The 25,408-nt window shown below is 45.8% G+C and overlaps 1 protein-coding gene across 6 annotated transcripts in view; it reads left to right on the top strand.

The window, feature by feature from the left end:
* Positions 1-395: 395 nt before the first annotated feature.
* Positions 396-25,408, top strand: part of MECOM (MDS1 and EVI1 complex locus) — a 348,147-nt gene continuing 323,134 nt past the window's right edge. For all 6 annotated transcript variants that reach the window (XM_042799649.1, XM_042799634.1, XM_042799624.1 and 3 more), the window contains exon 1: positions 396-562. In XM_042799649.1, coding sequence (XP_042655583.1) covers positions 526-562 — 37 coding nt within the window. In that variant the 5' untranslated portion in view covers positions 396-525. The remainder of the gene's footprint in view (positions 563-25,408) is intronic.

Raw genomic sequence — 25,408 nt, 5'->3', positions numbered from 1 at the left:
CCAGAACAGCTTTAATATCCTTTTTTTTTTTTTTTTTTTTTAAGAAAGAAAAGGGCAGAAAAAGGTGTCATTTCTTCCACCCCCCAGCCCCTGCCCCGGCGGGAGCGCAGCCTTCCCCCGCTATAACCCCTCCCGGCTGCGCGGGCAGAGGAGCGGCTGCCCCGCGGCCGCGGAAGGAGCGCGGAGGGCGGCTGCCCGCCCCGGCCCGGCCCGGCCCGGCCCCGGTGCCGGCTGTCAGGGTCCCCACCGGCGGTGATGGATCGCTGCAAACTTTTTTTTGGCGGCGCTGAAATGTTGAAGAGCGGGGGGGAGCCGCCCGTGCGCATGTGCGAAGGTGTCCAAACTGACAATGCTGGAGAGATAGCGAGCCGGGATTGAGAGAAAGGGAGAGTGTGTGTGCGGGAGAGGGAGAGGAGAGAGGGAGAGGGGGAGCGAAAAAGGAGGAAAAGCTCCGGGAGGAAAAAAAAAAAAAAGAGCCCCCCCCCACCCCAACCCCACGCCAGCATCGGCCGCGGGACTGGCAGCATGCGATCCAAAGGCAGGGCGAGGAAGCTGGCCGCAAGTAGGTGCAATACCCCTTTCTCTTGGCTTTTCACCCTCCCTCTCTGCCATGTTGCATAGACATGCGGCGCGGAGCTCGCCGGCAACCTGCAGCATCCATTCCCCCCCCCCCCCCCCCCCTCCTCCTCCTCCTCCTCCTCTTCCTCCTCTCGGCCCGGCTCGGCTCGGCTCGGCCCGGCGGGGAGCTGGGGGTGGGGGGATGTTTTGCGGCGGCCGGAGCCGGGCTGGGGGCTGCGGGCGGGAGGTGGGGAAGGAGTTGAGGAAAAGTTCAGTGGAGAGCGCTGGAAGTTGCTGCCGGGGGCTGGAGTTGGGGGGGGGGGGGGGGTGTCGGAGAAGAAGGGGGGGGGGGGGTGCGAAAGGCTCCGGGCCCTATAGTGGGCGCTGTCGGCTGTCGGCAGGGCTGGGGGCCGCGGGGGGAGTGTGTGTGGGGGGGGGAGTGCGTGTGCGTGGGCACGGAGGGGCAGCGGCAGCTCTGCGGGGGAGGCGGCGAGCCCCGGGCGCAGGTAGCCGACGCGGAGCTACCGGGGACACCCTCCCTCCCCCCCCCCCCCCCCCCCCCAAATCGCCTCGGGGCTCTGCTTCGAGCTCGGCCGGGGGTTTGTGCCAAAAAATATCCTCCCCCCCGCCTCCCCCTCCCCCCGCCACGCACCGTGGGAGCGGGGCGTGCGTGGGGCTGCGCGGGGGGGGAGCGGCGGCGGAGCGCAGCGCGGTGCGGGTGGGGCGGCAGGAGCCGCCACGCGTGGCCAGGATGCCCCACGCGGGTGACGGGAGGGGGGGGGGCGGGACGCGAGGAGGGAGCAGGGGGGGCAGCACGGAGCGGTTCCCAGCCTGCTGGAGTCACCCGCTAAAAGTTGATGTAAATGTTGTAATTTCAGGCGCTTTTCCAGCACTTTTTATACAGTTTGGCCGCCCGAAGGTCTCTGTTCCGCGAGGCGAGGGCTCGGCCGTCCACACGCAAAGCCCGACTTATTTAATTATTTGTCTTACGCTCACCCCATCTGTTTCTCCTTTATGATAGGGATCTTTGCTTTTAACTGCTGCAGTGTTGGGGCTTTATTTTTTTTTTTTATTATTATTATTTTTTTTTTTTAAAGAGGGAATCAGCAACAAAACTTCGCCAGCTTTCGCGTCCTATTTGAAAAGCAGCTGATGTCTTTATTTTCTCTGACACATCTGGGCAAGTTTCATTTGATATCCATGGCGATGGCAATTCACATTCCCGGGTGAAAAAAAAAATAGGCAGGCAAAAAAAAAAAAAAAAAAGTCAGATGAAATGTTGCATAAGTTGTGTGACGTAAAAAGCAGATGCTTATTTACTCTTTATTTGTGAAGGGGAAAAAAATAGAGGAGCGTGGAAAAGGGGAAGCGAAAGATGTCTCCGGATCATCATCAGCTTTTCTGTGAACCTTAACAATAACAGCAGCAACCTGCATTTGATTAGGTGATTTTAAAGTGGATAATCCAGCGCGTACAATTTGAAAACAAATATGTTGTTAAATCTCCAGGTTGCCATCCTTGCTTTGGAGCTAATTATGGAAAAAAAAAATCTCACATCCCCGACAAAATCCGTCAGGTTTCCTCGCCTCTCCCTTGCTTTTCTCGCCGCGCAGCGATGCAGGGCTGCTCCTGCTCCTGCTCCTGCTTCTGCTCTTGCTCCTGCTCTTGCTCCTGCTCCTGCTCCTGCTCCTGCTCCTGCTCCGCGGGCAAGATCCGACCGTCTGCAAAGTTTTTGCTCCGGGCTGCGCGTCTTGGCTTTCGCAGCAGCAGCAGCAGCAGCAGCAGCACTTTCCCCCCCAGACAGATGCGTTGCATTAAATAATCCTTCGGTTACAATCCGCTCATAAAGGAAATCATATTTAAAAAGCTGGGATTTTTTTTTTTTTTTTGTGTGTGTGTGTATGTCGAAAAACTGTTTCTTTGCTCCCCCCCCCGCAGAGCGTCTCAGTTTCATGGCAAGTGGAAGGAGGGTTGAAGGCGACCCCTGTGATTTAGTCGTTCGAGGGGAAAAGTTTTTAGCTTTTCAGTTCTTTCTGGCTGGGTTGGGAATAGAAAATACTTTGTAGCCTTCACCCTCCTACGTGGAAAACGGTATAGATGGGATCAAGCGCACTTCTTTTATTATTTCACTTTTACTGCTTTGCGCGTGAAAGAAAAATCGCCCCTATTGCGCAAGTGTCGCTAATACTTTTTCCTCTTAATTAAGGGAGAATACCTGAAGGGCGCATTTTCTTGACCACTGTGCGAATTTCTAAAAAAATAACTTTGAGGCTTCGCTCTTCCCTCCACGAAAGAAAAGAAAAAAAGAAAGAATAAGAAAAAAATTCAGAAGAGACAAAAAGAGCCCCGCGTGGAATAGCTAGTGAATTTTTTTAACTGTCCGGCTGTAAAATGAAGGGAAAAGTCGCGCTGAAGCCTTTCCCCCCGCCACGCTTTGGGGAGGCGGCGGGCGCGGGGTGCGGGGGGGTGCGGGCCGGGCCACCCGCGGCCGCGCTGCACCTGCGCAGGCATCCCCGCTCCGCGCAGCTCCGCGCAGCTCCGCGCAGCTCCGCGCAGCGCCGGCCCGGGCCCCCCGGCCCCCGGGGCGGCTGTTTTTCCACTCGGGTGGGTTTGTGCCCGTCTGGTGAAACCGTATCCCCGAATAACCCCCCGCCCCAGGCCGGGCCGCCGCAGCCCCGCAGCCGGCCCGGGGTAGCCCCCAGCCACCCAGTAGCCTCATAAAGAGACAGAAGGTGATCAGATTAGGGGAACACACGTGAATAAGGAGGCACTTGTTACTTTTACACTTTATCACCACTTTTTTACAGGCAATTTAGTGCAGCCAAGGTAGATCCAGATCCCTCTAACCATCTGAGATAGTAAAATAACACTTTCCTAAGTTTCAGCAGGTTTTCCTGCGCCTGTAATTTGCCTCAGTCTAGTACTTAAAAGGCTTGATTGAAAAACAGAGCTGGCAAGTTTATTTGCCTGTTTAAGACTCTGTCCGGGAATTTGTTTTCGAGCAGGGAAATGTTTGCCATGTCCAGGCTCCCGGCCCTTTCAGCGAGGCTGTTTATTTGCCGTCGCTTTACCATTACCTCTGCCTTAGTGCGCCTTTACAGCCGCTGGCACTTTGTGTCAACCCCCGCCAGCCCCGCTCCGGCCCGGACCCGCCGCTGCCGCCGGCTCGGCTCGGCTCGGCTGGGCTCGGCTCGGCTCGGCTCGGCTGGGCTCGGCTGGGCTCGGCTGGGCTCGGCTGGGCTCGGCTCGGCTCGGCTCTGCCCGGCCGGTGCTGTCCCCGGGTGGCTCCTGCGCGGCGGGTGCGGGGCCGGGAGGCTGCGGGCCGGCGGGGGCGATCCCGCTCTGGGCCGGGCACGTTTTCACCAGGCGCTTCATTAACCCTTTTCAGGGCGGAGAGCGTGCGTGTGGCTTTTCGCTCCCTCTGCCTTTTCTTCTTCTTCTCACTTTCTCTCTTTCTCTCTTTCTCTTTTTCTCTTTTTCTCTTTTTCTCTTTTTCTCTTTTTCTCTTTCTTTTTCTCTTTTTCTCTTTTTCTCTTTTTCTCTTTTTCTTTTTCTTTCTTTCTTCCTTTCTTTCTTCCTTTCTTTCCTTCCTTTCTTTCCTTCCTTTCTTTCCTTCCTTTCTTTCCTTCCTTCATTCCTTTCCTTCCTTTCTTTCCTTTCTTTCCTTTCTTTCCTTTCTTTCCTTTCTTTCCTTTCTTTCCTTTCCTTTCCTTCCTTCCTTCCTTCCTTCCTTCCTTCCTTCCTTCCTTCCTTCCTTCCTTCCTTCCTTCCTTCCTTCCTTCCTTCCTTCCTTCCTTCCTTCCTTCCTTCCTTCCTTCCTTCCTTCCTTCCTTCCTTCCTTCCTTCCTTCCTTCCTTCCTTCCTTATTTCCTCTTTCCTTCTTCCCTTCTTTCTTTCCTTCTTTCTTTCTTTCCCTCTTTCTTTCTTTCCCTCCTTCTTTCCCTCCTTCTTTCCTTTTTCTTTTTCTTTTTCTTTTTTCTTTTTCTTTTTCTTTTTCTTTTTCTTTTTCTTTTTCTTTTTCTTTTTCTTTTTCTTTTTCTTTTTCTTTTTCTTTTTCTTTTTCTTTTTCTTTTTCTTTTTCTTTTTCTTTTTCTTTTTCTTTTTCTTTTTCTTTTTCTTTTTCTTTTTCTCTTTCTTTTTCTTTTTCTCTTTCTTTTTCTTTCTTTTTCTCTTTCTTTTTCTTTCTTTTTCTCTTTCTTTTTCTCTTTCTCTTTCTTTTTCTCTTTCTCTTTCTTTTTCTCTTTCTCTTTCTTTTTATCTTTCTTTTTCTTTTTCTTTTTCTTTTTCTTTTTCTTTTTCTTTTTCTTTTTCTTTTTCTTTTTCTTTTTCTTTTTCTTTTTCTTTTTCTTTTTCTTTTTCTTTTTCTTTTTCTTTTTCTTTTTCTTTTTCTTTTTCTTTTTCTTTTTCTTTTTCTTTTTCTTTTTCTTTTTCTTTTTCTTATTTTTCCCCTTTTCCTCTTTCTCTCCCAGTGTCTCTTATCAGGGCCAACAGCCACCACTGAATTTGGGACCAGCTTTGTGGTGCTGCAGTAGGCGATGCTGCCCAGGGCTGAGCCAGTGGCCCAGCTCCGCGGTGCCTCCTGGCTGCTCCCTGGCCACACCGGGCCGGCCGCGGTGAAAGGACACAAAGGAAAAGGATGGTCCAAAAGGCGAGCTCGTTATTAATACAGCCCTGCTTGTAAATGAAAAATGTAACCCTTGTTAATTAACACTGTTTACAGGGGGTACAAGAAACTTAAGAAATGTTTCTACAAAGGGGAAGGAACTGTTTACAAAACTCTTTCAAAAGTGTGACATATTGCTGCAGTTCCAGCACTAAAAAGCCAAACACACTTACACGCCTTTGAAGTAGGTTGGCTGAGGAAACATTATTTGACTCGGATTCAGATATTGCTTGTGGGTATAACTAATGGCTTTTACCTAGTTAGTAGGCTGGGAGGGGCGAGGGCCTGGGCGCCGTGGCTATTGGGTCCCTCCAGAGAGCCGGGGCTGGCTCCCCGCCAGCTCTGTACAATGTCAACATTGAATATTTGAATTCCCAGACTCTATTTAACAACTTTCTAAATAAATAAACTCATTGTGTGTCTGTGTTTAAAATTATTTCACCTCTTTCATGAAAGCTACAGCATCTTATTACACCGGCCTCTCAGGCTGCTTTTCCCCCTTTTCTTTCCAAACACAAACGGAGCTGAGCACTTTTTTTTTTTTTTCACTGCCTCACATCTCTCCCTCTCTCCTCTTCTCACTTTCTGCCTGTCTTCTTGTGAAGCACAAGTGGAAGCTGCTCAGACATCCCACAACATCCTTAGTGGGACGGCTCTGTGCGCCCTGCTATCTAATCATAACTAAAACTAAAGCCAGGTTCACCAAGTCGGTTAAATATTAATCATTTCTAAAAGGAGGCCCATGTGAGTGCCATTGCTGCAGCGGTGCCCTGTACATACTCAATCATTTTGGCTGCTGTACCATAGGCGGGCTCCAGGGACAGCTTTCATTGTTGTTGCCATAAATGGCTATTAGTGTTCATATTCACCTATTCACCTAGTTATTTAAGTGCACATAAGTGTGTATGTGTCTGTGCTTACTGTATACGTGTACATATGTGTGCATTCATAACATACTTTTCTGTTTATGCCATGGAGATATGTATATTTGTGTATATATATGCATGTGTATAAAATACCTATATATGTGTGTGCACACAGAGAGAGAAAAATAGGTAAATACATTTGATATCTGCCATTTGATATCTGTATGTACCAGTTTAGAGGGGGATTGTGGTATGCATAGGCTCCTGGGGTGTTTGCAGCCTCTGCACCTACATCTGTACATCCACACAGGCTCTGAAATACTGTGGGTACGTATAGACAACACAGACAGGCTTGATATATGTTGTTCCCTGGGATGCTTCCCAAATGCACTGTGTACTTCCATGGTGGGAGTATTAATTGTAAAATATTTCTTGACTTCACGTGTAAGTAAAGGTATCTGGACAGAGGAGGCATTTCTGGCTGTCCTGGGGAGCACAGCTCCCTGATAAGCCATCTAAGTTGCTGAAGAAGAAAGTGGAGTGAATTTTCTGCCAGGACAGGTATGTGGTGCGGGAGGATAAAGGAAAGTATTGGCGGTTGCTCCGGCCCAGGGTGGATCAGGAAAGGGCAGCAGGGAAGTAGATGGATTTTTATAAATCTCAGCTAATGAAGCCTTGTCCACAGAAATTGCCTTGCTTCACAGTAAACCACTCTCTAGACAGATGTACTTTAACTTTGGAAGGGCTTGTTCAGACACTCAGGTTTCTGACCAAGAATTCATGATATTTGTTTATTTAAAACTTAACTAGGTTTGCTGTCATTTTTGGAGCAATTCCGTGCTCTTTTGCTGTAATTTAATACAATCAGTTTTACATCATTTTAGTTTAGTTAGGCGAGGAGTGGCTTATGAAGAGCAGAAAGAGGTTTAATCCTACATGGGTTTTGAACTAGGAGATACAAGTGTCATATTATCCAGTAGACAGAACTAGAACTGGACAAATGCAGATTAGAAATGCAATTTATATTTTAAGTAGTGAAGGAATTTAACGAGTAAAACAATTTGCTGAGAGCTGGGTGGATTTCAACATCACTGGAATTCCTTTGTCTTAATTAAAGTCGGTTGTTTTTCTAAAAAGATATGAGCTAATCCAAACAGGAATTAATTTAGGGAATTCCTGTAGCCTGTGTTATACAGGGGGACAGGCCAGACCACTCTTCCTGGTTTTATAATCTATGCACCTAGTTAAAGCTGTGCCGTTTCATATGGAGACATAAGCTCAAGGCTGGGATCACAGGAATGCACTTAAAAACTAAGTGGCCATTAAAAAACCTGCGTTCGACTCAGACAATGCAGAACCAATGTCTGGCTCAAAGTCTTTTCCACCCTTACCACTGCTTACCTGTATCGCAGGCGGCCCCAGAGCTTTGCTGGGCTCAGGGGTGTCCTGTCCCTGCCTTTAAGGGCAAAGACAAAGATGGGTTTTTAAAAGATGGGCATGAGGAATAGGGTGTTAGGATACACATAAGAGGGTCTGGGCTCACAGGGGTTTGATCACTGCTGTGTGATGGCTTTCCTGTGGGCTCCTGCCATGTTAATGTGCAGTTGGTTACCGCTGCAGTTCCTAACACCCAGACCAGGAACCAGGCAAGACCAGTATAGATCATGATAGGGAGCACTAGAAAGCACCTCCAGGCCCCCTTTGCTGCCAGGGCTGCTGGAGGGAGGTGTTTGCTGGCAGATAAACTCAGCTAAGGAACAGCAAGGTGGGGAAGGGGATGAGGAAGCTAAGAAGTGGATGTTGTTAGCCCCAGGACTCCGTCTCTTTGCATTGCCATTTTAGCTAAAAAAATATTTAAATGCTCAGGGTATAAAGCAACCCTCCCTGATTGTTCATTGACTTTATGTTCCCTCCCTTTTGTTTGTATTTCCAGGCTATAGTGAGGCATTGCCTTCTCCAGTGCTGCTTGGAAGAAAAGGCAGTCACAGAGCTGTGTGGGAGGAGGGAAGCTAGTCTGCAATGAATATCGTATTTGGTGCTAAATATGTAACAAAGAGAAAAAAATGTGAGCTAATCCAGCAATAGGAGTTGGGAAGTGAAATACAATTTGTTTTATTTCAGGGTTTAATATTGTGGTCTGTTTCAGTGAAGCATTATCTTTTAAACTAGGATATATGCAACGACATAAAACCCCACTACCTTAAGGGAATGTCAAAGTTTGATCTACAAAATAAAGGAAATTCAGAGTTAAGGCTGAAATGTACCACATGGCCTCCAAGTCCCAGGAACAACAGGAGGCAAGGAAGTAGCTAAAGGTATGGGCTGCACTTTAAAACAAGTCCAGCAACTACCAAGCCGCCAGCGCTCGTTGCAGATACGCAGCACGGTTTGAGCTGGGATTTATATTGACTAGAGAGGGTCTGGCTCAACAAGATCTGCAATGATCTTAAGTCTTTTTGGAAATCTTGGCTGATCTGTGATGAGTATAAGAGTTTTATGTTGGAAGGATTGCAGGTCTGGGCTTAATTTTTGCAACAGAAACACTCTGTCTCCTCTGGCACCAAGAGCTTTTGTTTAGAAAATCTTATATTGGAGCAAAATTTTGGTTCAGAAAAGGGATATATCCAAGCTACAGCTTTATTCCTTTTCTGAAGAATTGCTCATATGTCTGAATGTGTGCACTACTTTCTAGCCCTGTTTAAACTCTAAACTAAATTTAAATTGCCTGTAAAATAATCCGCAGAATGGAAACTGCCACACAACCGTAGCCCTTGCTCCCTGACCCAAACCCATATTCCATTGCAAAGCAGTGTGCTGCTCTGTTTCGTGATTACAGTAAGTTAGAAACCAGAAGAGCAAGACTTCTATGAATAGGTTATTTTTGGCAATTGCATCACCAATTATGTATAAAATTTCAAAAAATATGAGTTCTGCCAGTTTGATCTCTGAGAGGGCTACAGAAAATGAAAGCTTTGAGACTGTTGTAACATCATACTATTTTGTCTATTAGATATCATTAGATTACCAGAATATTGAGACCATCATATCAACCAATCTAACAAAAACTTCCCAGGTGGTTTAAATTAAAAAATTAGCCATAAATATATTTTGTATAATGCAATTTATTATGGATGTTTATTGTGTGCAGTGGGAAAATGTTTGGTTTCAGATGATCTTACTGTATAACATGTGCCCTACTGAAACTGTTTATACTGTGGCATTCTGCAAAGGCCCCAGTCTAATTCTGAGACCGGCCGGGCTACACGCTCCGAAAGCCACAGGAAGGCAGAGCCCTTCCCCTGGAAAGCCAAAGGGGCAACAGCATCTCGTATGGAACATGTGCGACAAAAAAAACTGGCAGTGGAGGAAAAGCTGAGTGGTAGAGAAAACTGGAGGATGGTTCAGGGCAACGCTGTTTACTAGGGAAAATAGGATTAAAATACCAGCTGCCAGCAGGTCCTGTTATAGTGGGGTGGGGGGCTTACCTGTGCCCAAGGGATGTTTTGCTTCCTGCATCCCACATTTTATCAAGCCTCCTCTTATTTCAGCCAAGTTTGGCGAGTGGGGCTCTGTACTCACATCCACCCGTGACTCCAGATTTGCTCTCGTGCAGCGGAGAGCGGGGACTAACCCAGCCCTAGGGACCTAGGGGTCCCTGTGGTGGACACATCCACCCTCCTCTGAGATTCTGTGAGAGAGAGCTGATGGCTTCAGAAAAACTCGTCCTGCCCCCTCTCCCGTTCTTTTGCACAAAGTCCACATGCTGGCAAGGGTGAAATCATTCCTCAGTTTAAAAAAAAAAAACAAACCCTCAAAAACCTCCCCCCTCTAAACTCCTTCACACATGTATTAACACCAAACTGGCAAAGCCAATGGAAAAGGATTTTGCATTTTGGCAGCAGAGCTGGCTCAGTGCTCGCCGCGGGCCTTATCCCAAACCCACTGGAGCTGAAGGAGCTCGTACCGACTTCAACGGGCTTTGGATGGGGTCTGGCCAGGAGGAATCCGCTTCCCTTCTTCCTCGGGGGGGGGGTGGGGTGGGGTTTATCAGCAGCTTTTGCTCTGCGGTGAGCCCCAACATACGATGTTGTAACAGATACCTGGATTTACATCACTGTAAGTGAATTAGGTTGGCCCTATAATCTGGCCTCATTTAAGAGTCATTTTAGCCATTACGATGAAACATGAACGCTGCTGATGGGGGAACTGCGGCGACTTTGCATACTTGTTTCCCGCTGCGCCCCATCCATTGCCTGTGCTCCCCATCTCCTCCGTGGGTCGAGGACTGCTGGGGGCAGCAGTGGGTGCGGGAGGGGTCCAGCACCCCTGGCTTGCGTTGCAGGGCTCTGTGTTCCAAGGACTGCAGTTCTCCAAATAGCCCGAATTTGTACCTTCTAAACAAATAGCTTTGCTGCTCAAAGCACCCGGTGCCTCTAGTAAGCGCTCCATTTAACGCCTCTTGATTTCATCTCAGACAAACAGAAGGTATGTGAGAGACAAGCACTGAGTGCTGGAAAAAAATCACCCCAAACATGTCTAAAACATGGCTTGAGTCACTGGTGGTGCTTATATTTTTGATTTAAAAACCATTTAATATTTCCAATGTTTGACAGAAATGATTAACCTTTCCCTCTTGAAAACTCTGCGATTTGAACTTACTGTGGCACGTTTTATTTACCTGCACCTTGGCGAGGAATTAAGCAATGCTTTTTGTGAATTTTAATCTTTCCCATTCTCTTTGTGGCTCTGTATAAAGGGAGAAAAGGAAATATGTTGTTTGGAAGAATTTTGAAGTGATGTTTCTATTTTACTTTTTTTAGGCTCCTGATGTATTTTTGGCTGGAGGGACTGGCATGGAGTATTCTATTAGAGTATTCTTAGTCTAAGAATACACGACATCAAAAAGCAAAGGGATATCAGTTGTATTTGAGTTAACAGCACTGCTTTATATTTTTGTTGTTTTGTCGTTACTGTATCATGATGATGATAATTCACAGTGATAGTGAAGACTTGCTAATTGCAGAAGGTAAACAGTATTATATATTTGTCCCGATTCTTTCAGTTCATATAGTAAATAATATCTCAGTAGCCACCAGCTGCCTACATAAGTGCTATTAGTTACTATCCAGGAGTCTGTGGTACATGGTGTGATGGAAGATGCCAGATAAAGCCAAGGTAACTGAGAAATGAAGAAATGATGCACCACGTCACTCCAAACGATGCAGATCAGAGATATCTGATGGAATACAACCATGCAGTGTCTTTAATATCAGTGATCAGGCTCAGAATGAGGGAAAAGGTGAAATTATCTGTACTGAACCAAAGCCGTGAGTTAAAACCGAACCGAGACTGAGCCAGAAGGGGTGGCACAGAGCTAGACCCAGGATGGGATGCAGCAAAGCACTGGTGTTTTCACCATGCACCATGCTGAAGGATCAGCCATGGACCAAACCCAAAAGATTGATTTCCAACCTGACGTTATTATTTATTATGACTTGAATTAGAGCAGCGACCGCAGAACCCAGCCAGGACTGGATGCTTGTTGTGCTGAGCTCTGTGCAAACACGGGCAGCCTGCACAGGGCTTAGGCCCTAAGAAATGCAGATTAAACTTTGGGCCTGCTGCCCTACGTATGCAATTACGGCATCGTTGGAGGCAGTAATAAAATCCCAAGGAGAAATGGATGCTTTGAGGAAAATCCATGGAGTTGGGACTGCAGAGTGCTAGGCTTTCTGCTTGCACATGGGTGGATATGCTTCAGCTTTAAGCCCATCAGACCTCTCCCCCTGCCAGTAAATGCACCACCCCCCCTCCCCGGCTCCATTTCAGACAACCCTATTATTTTTGGCTGTGTCCGTAACCTTGGGTGATCAAACTGCATTAAGCTATGAGTACCCTTGCAGCATCACCCACTTGCTTTCAAAGAAAATAGCTCTGAGATTCGCTGGGAAGGAAGAGGGCAATACCAGCAGATAATCCAGCCCTATAAAATCCCTGGGTTGTGGTTCCAGCCTGCTTTCCACCCGGGCGCTGTAAGAGGGATGCAAGCAGTGTGGCTGGCAAGTGCCAGCAACCAAAAAGTCCCCCAAGCCTATAAGGTTTATTAAGGTTCTTTTTAAGTCTGCGCCAATAAAAAGGGTCCACACAACCTCTGAGTGAGGCTTCGTAAGCTCAGTTTTACGTTCGGATAATTTGGAGCCAAACCGTCACGGAGTTCACATAGAGAAATACCCCATGGAGCATCACAAACCGAGAAGAAAATATATTGAGGAAAGAGAGGACTGATAATTTTATGGCTTTCCCTGAAGTTAGGCAGTAAAATGGGCTTTATTTAGCAATTTCCTAACTTCTCATTGCAATTTTGTTGCCAGTGCAACAGTTTTAGATATAGTATTTTGCAAATAGGGAGAAACGTTAGAAGCCAAGGTGCTATGGCTTTGTGCACAGCACGCGGACCTACTGTGGGAAGCAGTGCCACGCACTCCTGTTCCCAAATGTTTGATTTTTGGCTTGGGCTGCTGGACGGACATGGCAGCAGCACTGAGCTCTGCTGCGAAAAGCTGCACATTGAGCCCAGCATGGCTGGGTAGTCCTGGGAAGGAACAATCATTTTAAGGCCAACTGAATAGTTTGACCCAGGTCCAGGGATGAGCAACATACCCTTATTTTTGGAGGGTGAAGCATTTTTAATTTCAAATATGTTTAAGAGCCCAGATTTTTACAGATGACATGATCGTCACAATCTAAGGCTATTAAAAACACTTGTCCCTTAGCCTTTTGGTCGAAATATGTGTGCGTAAATCTAGGTCCAGAATTCCTTTGATAGGATTTACAAGATGAACCTCTGCTATGTTCGCTCCTCACACAAATTGTTATTTTACACTCGGTATGGTTCATCTTTTAAAAATCTATTTTACAATGTAATAATTCACACCCACTCTTCTTCGGGAAGTAATTTATAGAAGGAAAATTAAATGTGGCCAGACATTAGAGGGAGTACTGCTGATACATGCAACAACTCAAAATGTTGAGGGAAGTGATTATGGGTATGGGAGAAGATGCCATCTTGACCTTGGCGGTTTGTTTATTAGACACTAAATCATGGACATTTCTTCTTCCAGTTATAACTGGTCTGAGGACTCAGATATAACCTTAAAAACCCTTTCTGGGGTTTTAAACAGAATTTAGACCTCATCAGTGCTCAGTACTATTTATGTAGCTTGAATGAGAAAAGGGAATGCAGAAACCGCTGTGGGAAAAGAAAAAAAAGGAGAAGAAACTAGAGAAAAAAGGAGTATTTGTTCCAACGGCTGTAGTTCCTTTTCAAAAGGTTGCCCCTTCTGGTGCCATGGAGCAGAGAGAATGAGAAAATATTTGATGTCTTTTTACTCACTTTGTTTATGCACCTTGTGCATACAACAACCAGTAACTACCAGACTCATCCTGCCAGCCTTCTGTGTTCCACTGGAAGGAAAGAGCTATCATCTCTTGTCAGCAGCAAACGTAGCACTGGAAATCAGATGGCAGTGACCAGGCAGTAGGCAGGGATGGTGGCAGGGAGGGGACTGGGAGATGGGACGTGCCTGATGGCCTGCGGTCAGACCAGTTCAGCTCTGCTGGCATCTTTCTGTGCAGGAATAGTAAAGTAATTCAGGATATCTGATGTAAGAGATGATCACTGTTTTTCAAATACTAAATAGGCCCTGAATATGCTGTTTGCCATGGTTTCCTCTCCCCAGTGCTATACCAGTTATATATATATATATATAAAAATATATATATATTGATGATCTCAGCTGGCTAACAAATCTAAATCACCTCCGTGCATTCTGCTTAGTCTCCTGTTTCAGAGGCTCGGTGTGAACTAAGGTGCTGGGCTTACTCTTCAGGTCCACATATTTCCTCCAGGTTCCTGCTCGGCAGAAATAGCTGTGCTCTGCGGGTCGGTGAAGATCCAGCTGAAGCTTGCGAGGGCTGGAGGGAGCAGTGTTGCTTTAGGCTCCCTGCCTGTGGAGTGACATATCAGAAGTAATAAGTCTGAGCCTGAGCTGATGTCTAACAGCATCGGAGAGCGGGCTGGAAGGCTGAACTTCTGCAAAAATGAAAGCAAGGAATTTAACTGCAGTAAAAAAGAGGTTAAGGAAAGAACAAAAAGGAGAGGAAATAAAAGTGATAGGAATGGCTAGAAAAACAGCTATGTCCAAATATTAACCTCTGCTGCTGTATTTTGACACTGGACCGAGTTAATAGAAGTGCACGGTGAATACATATTAGCTTGGAAGAAGGTACTTAATTTCAGAAATTATCTGGATCATCTCAATACAGAAAATATTTTAGCAAAATATATTTTCTGTGTGTTGAAATCTGCCAATAGCTTGAAGACATATTCTGCAGGAGGCTAGCAAGAGAAAGTGTGCTTTGCTGATGGAGCTTTCAGCCAAACTCTCTTGCTCTTGGAGTTTCTTATCCCTTTCTTCTCCAAGATACCTTTCCCCTGACCGTCAGAGGAGCAGAAGCAGACAGACCTTTCCTCGGCCGATCAGATGTGGCCTGCCCAGCCATACCTCCTGTCAGCCGCAGGAACCACACAGATAGCACTGGCTCAGAGGGTTTTTTTTTCCCTTAGCATGTTAAAGTAACAGCCTTAAAGCATATGGAGCAAAACTGGTGTAAAACTGGTGTAAGAGCAGAACTCACTTTGGCAGGGGATGGACTTGATGCGGCGCTGCTGGCTGTTCGCCCTGGGATCGGTCCAGGGTGGGGAGACAGCAGATACAAGGCAATCTTCACTCTGTCAAGGTCTTCTCCAGCCTCCAGTGCTTAGAAGCAGAAAATATTTGTGGTTCTTTAAAGCAAGGATTTTTTCTCTCCCTTTTGAATTTCTAGATGTTCCTGGGGATTACATTCTTTCATTTATTTCAGAGCATAGGATCATGGTGGGAGAGCCTGGGCTTTAATTTCTGGGAATATCTTTATAGACTTGTTTTCATGGCTATATAACAATATTATTTTATCTATCCATCTGTCATTCTGCTTCCTGATATACAGAATTATCAAGACTACCCATCAGTCACTCTTGTACTTTCTAGCCCTCTGTACCATTATCAGTTCTTAGGATATCTTTCCAGTATTACAGCTACACTGATCTTGGTAGCTTTTAAAAAGTTATGTAAAGTCTTTAAAAAACTCTTTTGAGATATGCAACACCAGCTGAAAAGAAGCAAAAGATTATACTCGAGTTATAAGTTATATGATTACTGACTTCCTGAGCATTCAAGTGAGGAAAGGCTGTTAACTAAGTTGTGGTGGGTTTTTTTTGTTTGTTTGCTTGCTTGCTTAGGTTTTTTGTGGTTTGGTTGTGTTGGGTTTTTTTTAAGAGAAAAAAAAAAAAAAAAAGGCAGTGTAGAAGAGCAGGACATCTGCTTTTATAATTATGAGCTAACGAGCTGGGACTGTGCACCACCTGAAGTTGTCCTCTGCAGCCCTTCAAGTACCCAGGCTGTCCATCTGATTTATTCTTGTGCTTGCATCAGGATTTCTCGGGTTTTTGTGCACCTTACATGCCAGATGGCCCTGAGATGTGATGAGATGTAGGGGTGGTGGGAGATCCAGAAGTGAAGATCACTTAATGCAAAGGAAAAAGAGAGATTACGAGGGTGCACCCTGCCTCTCCTGAGCTTCACCTCCACACAGCTGGGCAGGGACCTGATCAGCTGTGTCACATTATGGTGAAATTGGGCCCTTTATTTTGGGCTTGTTTGCAAGGTAATTAGTGAGTGTGAAGGCTGGCTCTGTGCTGTATAGGAGACATCTTACTTCTTGGTGAGTGTTTGGCTGTTTATTCTGTAGGATGCCATGGAAAGTGTTGCTGGTGTTTTATATTCTGCTCCAGGTGGGGTTGTGTGCTTGTGGAGCCACCATCTCAGGTAAAGCTCAACTGGTGGTGGTTGGGGCCAGGGGATCATTTGCCTTTTGGGATTTTGGCACAGTGTGAAGCTGCTTATTTGCTGCCTCAGTTTCCCCCAGTAGTGCCTGTAGTTGAAGTTGGGGGTGTTTCCATCTTCTCAGTGTAATTACATGCTATAACAACTGTCTTAAAGTGCCATCCCAGAATTGATAGCATCAAAAAGCTATTCTTCCTGGAATCTGGGAAGAGGTTAGAAGAAATATTCTGATGTCTTCTTGATAAATACCTGATTTTCCTTCTGCAAAGTTTTCACTTATTTAGTGTGATGTCTGCTGCTGCTGATTTTTTTTTTTTTTTTCTCTATCTTGTTGGTTACAAAATCCCAGAGCAATAGGAGGAAGACTTTTTTTTTGCTTTTCCCATGTGCTTTTCAGGTGATGTTGGAGATTAGATTGGGGGAATGACAAACCACTCTGTTCCCGTCACGGTTTCCCCAGCCACAGCTAAAATGTTATGGGAATAGGTGTTGGATGCTGCATCTTGTTTTACTTTCTGCTGCAGCCTTCAGTGCCAGCACCTCTACTGTTTTCTCTTCCAGCCCCATGATCCTGACATATTCTGTGTACTTCCCTCAATGTGTAGAAATACATATTAAAAAAGGAAAAAAAGTTCCTTCATTTCTGGATGCAGGTTCATCTCACCATCAGTCAGCAGCAGCAGTCAGTGTGTTTCTTTAGTTTCATGCTGCCCTGGTCAGTAGAGTACAAGAAGGGAGAATGGAATCTGTCTCGTGAAAGCTCACGATGTGCTGTGCAGAGGGAGAGATTTGCCTGCTGTATTTGCAGCAGTGGAGGCGATCAAATAGCACCATCTCACTTGGTTAATAAGCAAGAAAAGATGTGCTAATCCTGTAAGAGTGTCTGATAAAACCAGCAGAGACAGGCTGTGCTGTCCCACAGAGGCTTTGCTGACCACGGTGGGGGTGAGGTGTTTGTTGGAGGCTGTTGCTGTTGAGGAGCATCCTCTGGAGAGGGCAGGAGCTGCTGAAAGAGCTCTCCAGCTTCTTGGGCTGCCCTCAGTGCTGGGCCAGGGGGATTTCCCGTGTCGGTGCTAGTGTTTCCCACATTTATGGGAACCGCAGGCTTTGCACAGCCAGCAGCCACCTCTGGTCTGAGCAATACCAGAAGCAGGAACCTGTTGATCTGTGGAGCCGCAGAGCCGTAGGTGATAACTTCTGTTCCCGATGATTTGAAGATGACTTTTTTTTCCTGTGCATGTGTGGAAGGGGATTTGCATGTCTGATGCCCCAGGTGAACAAGCAGGTGATGTTAGAGGAAAGCGCGTGTCGCTGTGGGGTCGGGCACCTCTTAGATGGTTTATCTGTGGCTGGGGGTTCAGCACGTGGTGTCTACTTGCTGGACTGATGAAGTCTGTAAAAAAACCTGGACATTAATTTCTGACCAGACTGACGCATCATTTGCCATTTAACATTGTAAATCTGTGTTTATCCAATGCTAACGGATGTAATGTGAGTTCCTGTGCTCTCTGCTGGTTCGTTAATGGCACTTGTTTATAAGTGTTTTAAGTTAACAGCTATTTGATGGTGCCCATTAGTTTTTGCTAGGCTAATGTTATGTAATAAAGCGAATGCTAGCCAAAAGCAATAGTAATACGATAAACAAAAAATCCAAATGCTGGGTGAGAAATGTAATGAAGCGAGGGCTGAACTCTGGTGGGAGTTTGGTTTAATCTAAAGGTTAAAAAATGTTATAATTTGGGTTTAAGTAAATTGGCTCTTTAGTCCCAGAGGTCTTGCTCTTGTACTTCTTGTGCCTCCAAAGCTTCCACTAATGCCGATGGGAGTCCTGGGCGCACAAGAAATGCGGGTTCAGGTACTAAAGTTACAGATTGGCTTGGACCAAAACCCCTAATCCAAATACCTCCGGCTTTTGAAAGCATTTGCCAATTGGATTTGAATCTGGACACAAACATTGTGGCTTGAGCTCATCTGAGCTCACTTACATCTGTGTAAATCTGTAGTATGGCCCCGATCCAGCAAAGCACGTAAATATGTGCTTAATTTGACTTCAAGGGGACTATTGTGCGCTTAAAGCTAAGCATGTGTTTAAGTGCTTTGCTGGACTGAAGTCCAAATACATGGGAGTCAATGAAATTGCACCAAATAGTGCAGTGTAAGTGAGATCTGAAATGAACCAAAATGTTTGCATTTCTACCTGGAAATGAACACCCTGTTCATACCCTGTGTATCCTGCATGCACTTTGTATTTTCATCCATCTGCACATAATGTATTCTTTAAGGTAACCTGTCCATTCAATACAGTAAAAAAGAAATATACTTTGAATTTTCCTGCTCTATTACTCATATTTCATGAAATGTGTTCTTATGCCAAGTGTCTGTTTATATATATTTATACATGTTGTTTCTTTATTGATATTGGCAAGATACAAGAAGAAAAGAAATATTTTACAGTTAAAAACTTGTAAACAGTTTTATCCCTCATTTAAAACATTTTTTTAAAGAGTTTACCTGACATGGTCAAATTATTTTAACTTATTTTCTTTTTTGCTAGTCTGACCAATATGAAAAATGTTAGCTGCAAATACACGTTAAACATGTTTATAATTAAGTGACGTGTGAATGTGCCTTTACACTTAACTACTAAATGCCACTTTTGTCCTTTAAATCCCACTTTTAGTGATTACCATGCTATATAAAGCTGTCATTGAATGTTTCACATGAATATATTAACACTGGTTAAAAAATTGTGTATTGCTTGTCGACTGCTGCAGCTCATTGCAAAGAGAACACAAAAGGGTTAATTGAGCCCAGCCCTGCAAAGGTGGCAGAGGCATAGCCTAGAACTGGGAATTAAACCCAAAGCAAATACAACAAGAAATAGCCCTCGTGCCTGTGTATGATGACCACAATGCAGACATAGAGAAGTGTAAGCTGCGAACGTCTGTAGGTTATTAATGAGGTAATAGAAGCAAAATTAGGTATCAGCAGGGTTTGGCTCTGTTTGAATAAAACCAAGATCTTTTATCTCTGAATGCTCTAGGAAAGACTCATAAGCTGTGAGTTGGTGGTCTAGTCTGTGCCCTTCTTGGTTATGGGAGTTGAGTCACGCCATTTAAACTCACCAGTGTTTTCCACTTAGGGCAACCAGATGTGGAATCAGATGCGGAGAACGGCTGGCTGGGATAAGGAAAAACTTTGCATGGCAGTTCATGAGGAAAAATGCTTTTGTGTGCTTACGTTTGAATCAAAAGAATATTTTGCTCTTCAGCTTTGTGTGTCTGGAGAGTAGATGCTATTTTCTTGTAAAGCCAGTGTGGGGGAAGCACACAACAGCAGTGCTAAAACCCCTCCGTGTCCAGTGCTGACTGCTGCAGAGGCTGAGGCTGGCTGCCCATTGATTTCGGCAGCTTCCCTCTGGATTTACCTCAACCTGGATGAGAGTGGAGCTTGGCCACAGACCTCTGATCAAGGCTCAGTATTTGTTCTGTTTAAGAGCAAACTTTTCTCCAAAATAAAGGAAAAAATACTCCTTTCATCACTCTCGGAGAGGCTGACAGCAAGGGATGCTGCTGATGAATTACGTAGAGTGATCTGCCCTTTCTCGATCCCTCCTCAGCCCTACTGTCACCAAAGTAAGTGGCAAAACTCCCATTAACTTTAATGATGCAGAATAGACCCTAAATGGATAAGATTTCTCTTTAAGAAGAATCACTAACGGATTCAATTACACCATAAATGTATTCAGTGGTTGTGAAGTGATTCTGGTGTACATACAGCCAAACCCTGAATTCTTTCTCAAGTAAGTGTCTGGGTGAGGATTGATTACAAATCCTGCTCTAAGTTACACCCGAACAACTCCCCCGGAGCTGATGGCATTCCTCCCCGTTTCCCTTGCACGGGCAGGCTGAGCTCTACTGTGTCCCTTGCATCCTGCTTCTGCTCACCTCAGACGGGAGCTAGGAGGAATGAAGCCTGTCCCTGTGGATCTGCACAGCTCCTTGTGACTTGGAGCAGCACCTGCGGTGTGACGGAGGCTGCACCGAGGGTGGTTTTGGCCCTTCAGCCTTTGAAGAGCTCTGGCATGATGTAATCCCAACCCTGTAAGCTGCTGCGGAGACCCTCGGGTTGAGAGATGCCCTATAAATCTCGGTTGCTGGTTTTTGTTACCTGCCTGCTATGTTACATGACTAATGACTTAAGGTAAAGAATGAGTATTGGAGAAATGGGTAATTAACAAAAACATCCTTCTGTGTTTTCTGCTCAGCTTCCGTGACTGGCGTGTTCAGATATGATTTGTAGCCTCCCTCTTTCACAAACGCAAAGGCAGGGCTGACTTGAAACCTGGCAATCCCTGAACGCTTCCTTAGTTTCCTGCCCTTGTGTTTGATGCAGCCAGAGCTGGTTTTCCAGAGAGTTGCAGATATCTGCCTTGATGTAGCGTTTTTTTGTGCTGCAGTTAGCTGTGTTTTTTTGTGTTTTTTTTTTTTTTTTTTTTTTTTTTTTTTCTGGAGCATGGGGTTGCTTTGAGAGTGGCCCGGTGCAAGTGCATTAGCAAAGTGAGCCTGCTATAAAATATTGCTGCATCCAGCTGCCCCGTCAATAGGTCAAGCTATTTGTCCGATCCAGACAGGGTGTCTAGCTCTCCTGGCAGTGTCCCTTGCTTTGGCATGGGAAAACTTACTTTGTTTAGCACTAGGAAAACAGTATGTATAAATAGTAATGCTTGAACCTAAACACTCCTGTTGTCTTTATGCATGGGGTGTTGTGTTACTGCTTATTTTATGATAGATTTTTTTTTTTTTTCCTCCCCCCGAAAGACTTGAGTCCCAGCCTGCAGAATAGCTGCTGTTGAGTGGAAGCATTCCTGCTATTTTTCCCTCAATTCAGAGGAAGCAATGCACTTGTGTTACCTTGGTGAATCGAAAGTGGTTTTCACTTCCCTTAATTAAGCCTCCTTTGGCACTGGCCCCTCCAAGGTGGAGAGCGAAGCGCACTCAGGAGTGCTGCCGCTGATTTGAATTCCTAAATTCCTCTCCTTGCAAACTTCAAAGGCAAGTATATTGCTCTGTCTAAGAGGCACCAATTATGTAAACCCTGGGCTATTCAGAATGTTCCATAATTATTTATTTTCAACGAAAGAGGTTTTAACCCAAACTAGACAGAAAACTGGCATTTCTCCAGTTATTAAATTCTATTGAAAAAGGTATTAAACAATGGGCAGGGTAACATGGTAGATTAGTGTCCCTTCATCTTCCTGACCTGTGCATGTATCAGAGCTGTGCTGAGCTGACCAAAATGACTTTGATTTGATGGCCATTAAAGGTCAGGAGCAGAACAGGATCAGACGTCTCAGTTGAGGCTGAAGTACACAACATTATATATTGATAGCAATTAAGTTGTTTCATTTAATAAGCGCCATCAGATTTAAAGGCATTGTTACAGTATCAGGGCTGGGAGGAGGAGAGAGGCAGCCGGGATATGGGCCGGGAGGGAGAAGGAAAGAGAAAGGGTTCTGGAATGAGTGAAATATGTCCCCGGAGTAATTTTTTATTTTATAAACTGAATGCAAACCTGATGGAGAACTATGGAAATGAGCAGTCATGCTGGATACATACACACACTCTCTCAATATTCCTATACTGTGGGTAATGAAAAGTGCCTTCAGGGATAGGGTGGCCTTACCATTCATCAGTGCCATAGCCTTAAGTGGGTAATAACTAAGAGCTCCCATATCTAGTGTGTATATAAATTTTAGCTCCTCAGTATATTTGCTGCAGACTGTATTTAATTTATACAATTCCTTAGCTTTAAAGCTGTCAATTGATAACATTCAATCTGTGAGCCTGACTGATAAAAGGGAAGGGAAGAAGTGCTCTCTAGTGGCTAGAGCAGGAGAGAGGTGTGGGGGCCAAAGATCTGTGTGGGGAGCAGAGTGATGCTTCAGCTGGGCTTTGCTCTGAGGCCGAATGACTCCCCTTTACTTTTCTCTACCCCTTTGGGACACAAGCTGGCCCCTCTGCTTGGCAGATGTTGTGTGTATCTGCAGTCAGCGGACAGCCATCTGCCATGAAGATGAAGGTGTCTCTCTTGCCTCCAGTGGTGATGGGAATGCCCTCTTCCCTGTGCCTCTGACCCTTGTGAGTCTGGGAGATGCTGAGAGCAGTGGCTTCCCCATATCCACGTTCCAGACATGCCTGGGGGATCATCACTGTGTTTGGGAGGGTCAGTGATGGAGCTGACTGTTTTTTGGAAGGAGGAAGATAGGAGGGTAAACCCCCAGCACAGCAAAAATAAAGTGAGGCTGGTAAGTGAGGGCTCTGCAGAAATTAGCTGTCCTGTGGATGCACAAGTGGATGTTGAACTTGGCCAGCACATGCAAATACAAGAGCTGACTCGGACACAGCAGCGATGGGGGAAGTGAGTCTCCCTGACTGAGTGATGTGCCAGTCACTTGAACACTATAGAGAGAGCCAAGATCTCACACTTCAATAAATTTGGGAATTTGAAGGGAAAATGGCCAAGCAGTGAATTCAGCTTGTGAACCCAATATTGCACATTTTTCACTGCACAAAACAAGCTGTTATTAACAGGGAGCTTTGTTCTTGATCCACATTTCAAATGTCCTTGTGTTGGGGAGAGGCTGGTCCAGAGCTTGGCTCAGCTTCACTTCATTGTAAGACGTCCTGGTTCCTCCTGACCCTGAGCTGCTGCTGGGCTGCAAAGGCTCCCCAGCACCCAGCTGTCCCACACATGGCACCCTCTCATGGCCTGGTGACAGCACCCACGCGGGTGGCTGTGGTCATCGCTGGCACTTGTAGCATTGATCAGACATGCATAGGTGCAGCTCTGCAGGCACTGGTGATTCCCACTGGTGATCTCGAGGCTGGGCCTGGTGTGAGGCCCAGCAGGTGTTTTGTAGCCCAGTTTGGGCTCTCTGGGCTGGGGGCAGCTCAATCACTTGGTGTTGCTGGAGGTTTTGGACGAGGCATTGGGCAGAGATGTCAATGGAGGCACGCCACAGGTGAAGGATGTGGCAGGGCAGGTTGCTAGCCAAGGCAGGTCTTCAGAAGATCTGACATCTGTTTCCCTTGGTATATGGTTACACATCTTTCTGATAGAGGGACCGGGAGGTTAACCTGGCTTTCAGGGTAATTTCTTCCTCTATGTGGGCCTTTGAGAAATGTCATGCTCTGCATGTGGAAGCTTTTAAAAAGTAATTTAGTATATTGATTGGAAGGGAACAATAATGAGAGTGGACTGGATGGGGACTTTGTAGATGAGGTGTGCAGAAATTGTTGCCTTTATGAGAGAGTCATGTGGTAAGATGCTGGTGTGGGCTTCTGTGCTTGCTGGTTTGTGTAAGAGGAAATCCCACTTGCTCTGATGGTCAAGGTCAGAAAATTCATTGAAGACTGTCTTTGCAACTTGGCTTCCAGGACTCACCAGAAACTCCAAATAGTGCCTTGAAGTGCATTTTGATAACATTGTCTTTAATTCTGAGCTGCTGCACTAAAAGTGACCTATTGCTCAGGCTGCAGTGCTGTAGTTAGGTTAAAAGGAAGAGGAATAACCCACTAGTAGTGCCTGTAGGAGCAGGACAAAAGTTCTTACAGTTGCTAAAACAACTGGGCAGGATGGTCTGCATCCAGATGGTGTTTTATAAGTTCAGCTGTAGTTTTAAATGGCTTAATGTTACTGTTGAATGGGGCTATGGAGCCCAGCTCCCCACAAAATTCAGTAGCTTCAGGCGGTCGAGAGTGGAAATGATTGCGTGGACTGGGAGGTGCCGGATCCGGCTGAGAGCCGTGTGGACGAGCAGGAAGCGTGGCGTGGGGCGAGCGTCCAGGAAGAGGATGTGAGGAGGAGCGGGCACCGCGTTCCTGGAAAGCCGATTGCGAGGAAGCGCTCCTGGCCGCGGGCGGAGGCAGGGCGCTTGTTTCGAGCGCGGTAGCCTGCAGGACAGAAGGTGCGCATCAAATTGGAAATGTGCTTGTCAGGCTGGATTTGGGTTTGCTTTGGGCTCAGGCTCGGGAATAAAACACTGTTTTGGCTTAGTGATGCCCCATCCATGTTCCTCACTGGAGACACGATGTTTCTTAGTGAAGCAGAGAAGTTGGTTCTTGTATCCGCTGTGTACTTCTACAAAACTCTTGCTGCTCCCTACGTCCATGACCAAACCTCTTTAAGCAGTCTATTTTTCAATCATTGCTGAGCACCTTATTCCAGCCAAAGAACAGTGTTAGAAAAGGGTCCCAGTGCAATCAATAAACAAGCATCAAGTAGAGATAAATAAACTTGAAACAGGCATCATAATTAACCTGCTGGGAGGAGAGAAAAATGATTTAGCGATGATTCAACATTTGGCAAAGAAATTTTCAGCAGGCACCGTCTTTGCCCAAACTCTTTCAATAGGAGAAGAATCTCCTGAAAAAAATGACTCTAAATGGCCCAAATCACAGTTCAGCACTTGTGATAGCCCAAGATAGGAAACAAAAAGAATGAACGTTTGCCAAAGAAGCGCTGCAAGGTCTTGGAGGGCTGTGATGGAAATAAACGTGTTGAAAGCTAAACAAAACTGTGTACCACCCCAGTACAAAAGAAGGAAGGAAGGTGATCACCACGAAACACTGCTGTGAGGCATGAAGCTCCTATACCCTTCTAAGAATAAGTCTTCCAGTATATGGGTCAGGAAGCAGTGTGGCTTCAGCCTGGATGCCTAGTGAAAAACAAAGTGATTGTTTAGTGGTATGTTAATATAGCAGGTGCAGTTTTATTTAAACAAGAGGTAGCTATTGTTTTCTGAAAGTGTGGTGATTTACAGGCTCATAGTTTATCCTGGAGGATCAGGGTGTTAAGTCATGTACGTGTATGTGTGTGTTAGCCCAGGGTGGCCACTCTCCTGTTTGCATCTCTGAGCCAGGAGGAACTTAAAGGGAAGGGCCCTGTAGGCTCAGGGACATTAAATCAGAAGTGTTTGTTGGGGTGTAATGGCTAAACTGCTGAATGTGGGGACCTGGATTTGGGATGAAAGGGAGGTGAGGTCTCCAGTCCACATTATGGTCTTGGGAGGCTTGTGCAGGACCCCAGCTGATCTCAGTGGGATCTATGCGTGAGGATTTTTGAAAAGAACCTGGCCTCATAAACAATGCTTGCCTGGCAAAATGCGGAGAGAACCAGAATTAATAAATATCTTCATTCCTGGCAATTACTTCAACGTAGTACCTCCGTGGCTGAGCACAGAGTCATCCAAAATGCAATACGGGATTTGTGTATTGGCAGATATGCAGTGATCTGTCTTTTCCCCTTTCACTGTCCTTATCAACTTTGCTTTTCTTGAGCTTCATCCTGAGCAGAAAGTTAGCAGAAGCCCCTTG

Source organism: Tyto alba, unplaced genomic scaffold (assembly GCF_018691265.1).
Source record: "Tyto alba isolate M040663 unplaced genomic scaffold, T.alba_DEE_v4.0 Super-Scaffold_10, whole genome shotgun sequence".
NCBI lineage: Eukaryota > Metazoa > Chordata > Aves > Strigiformes > Tytonidae > Tyto > Tyto alba.
The sequence above is the reverse complement of the archived record's forward strand: the minus strand, read 5'-3'. Positions and strand labels throughout refer to the sequence as shown.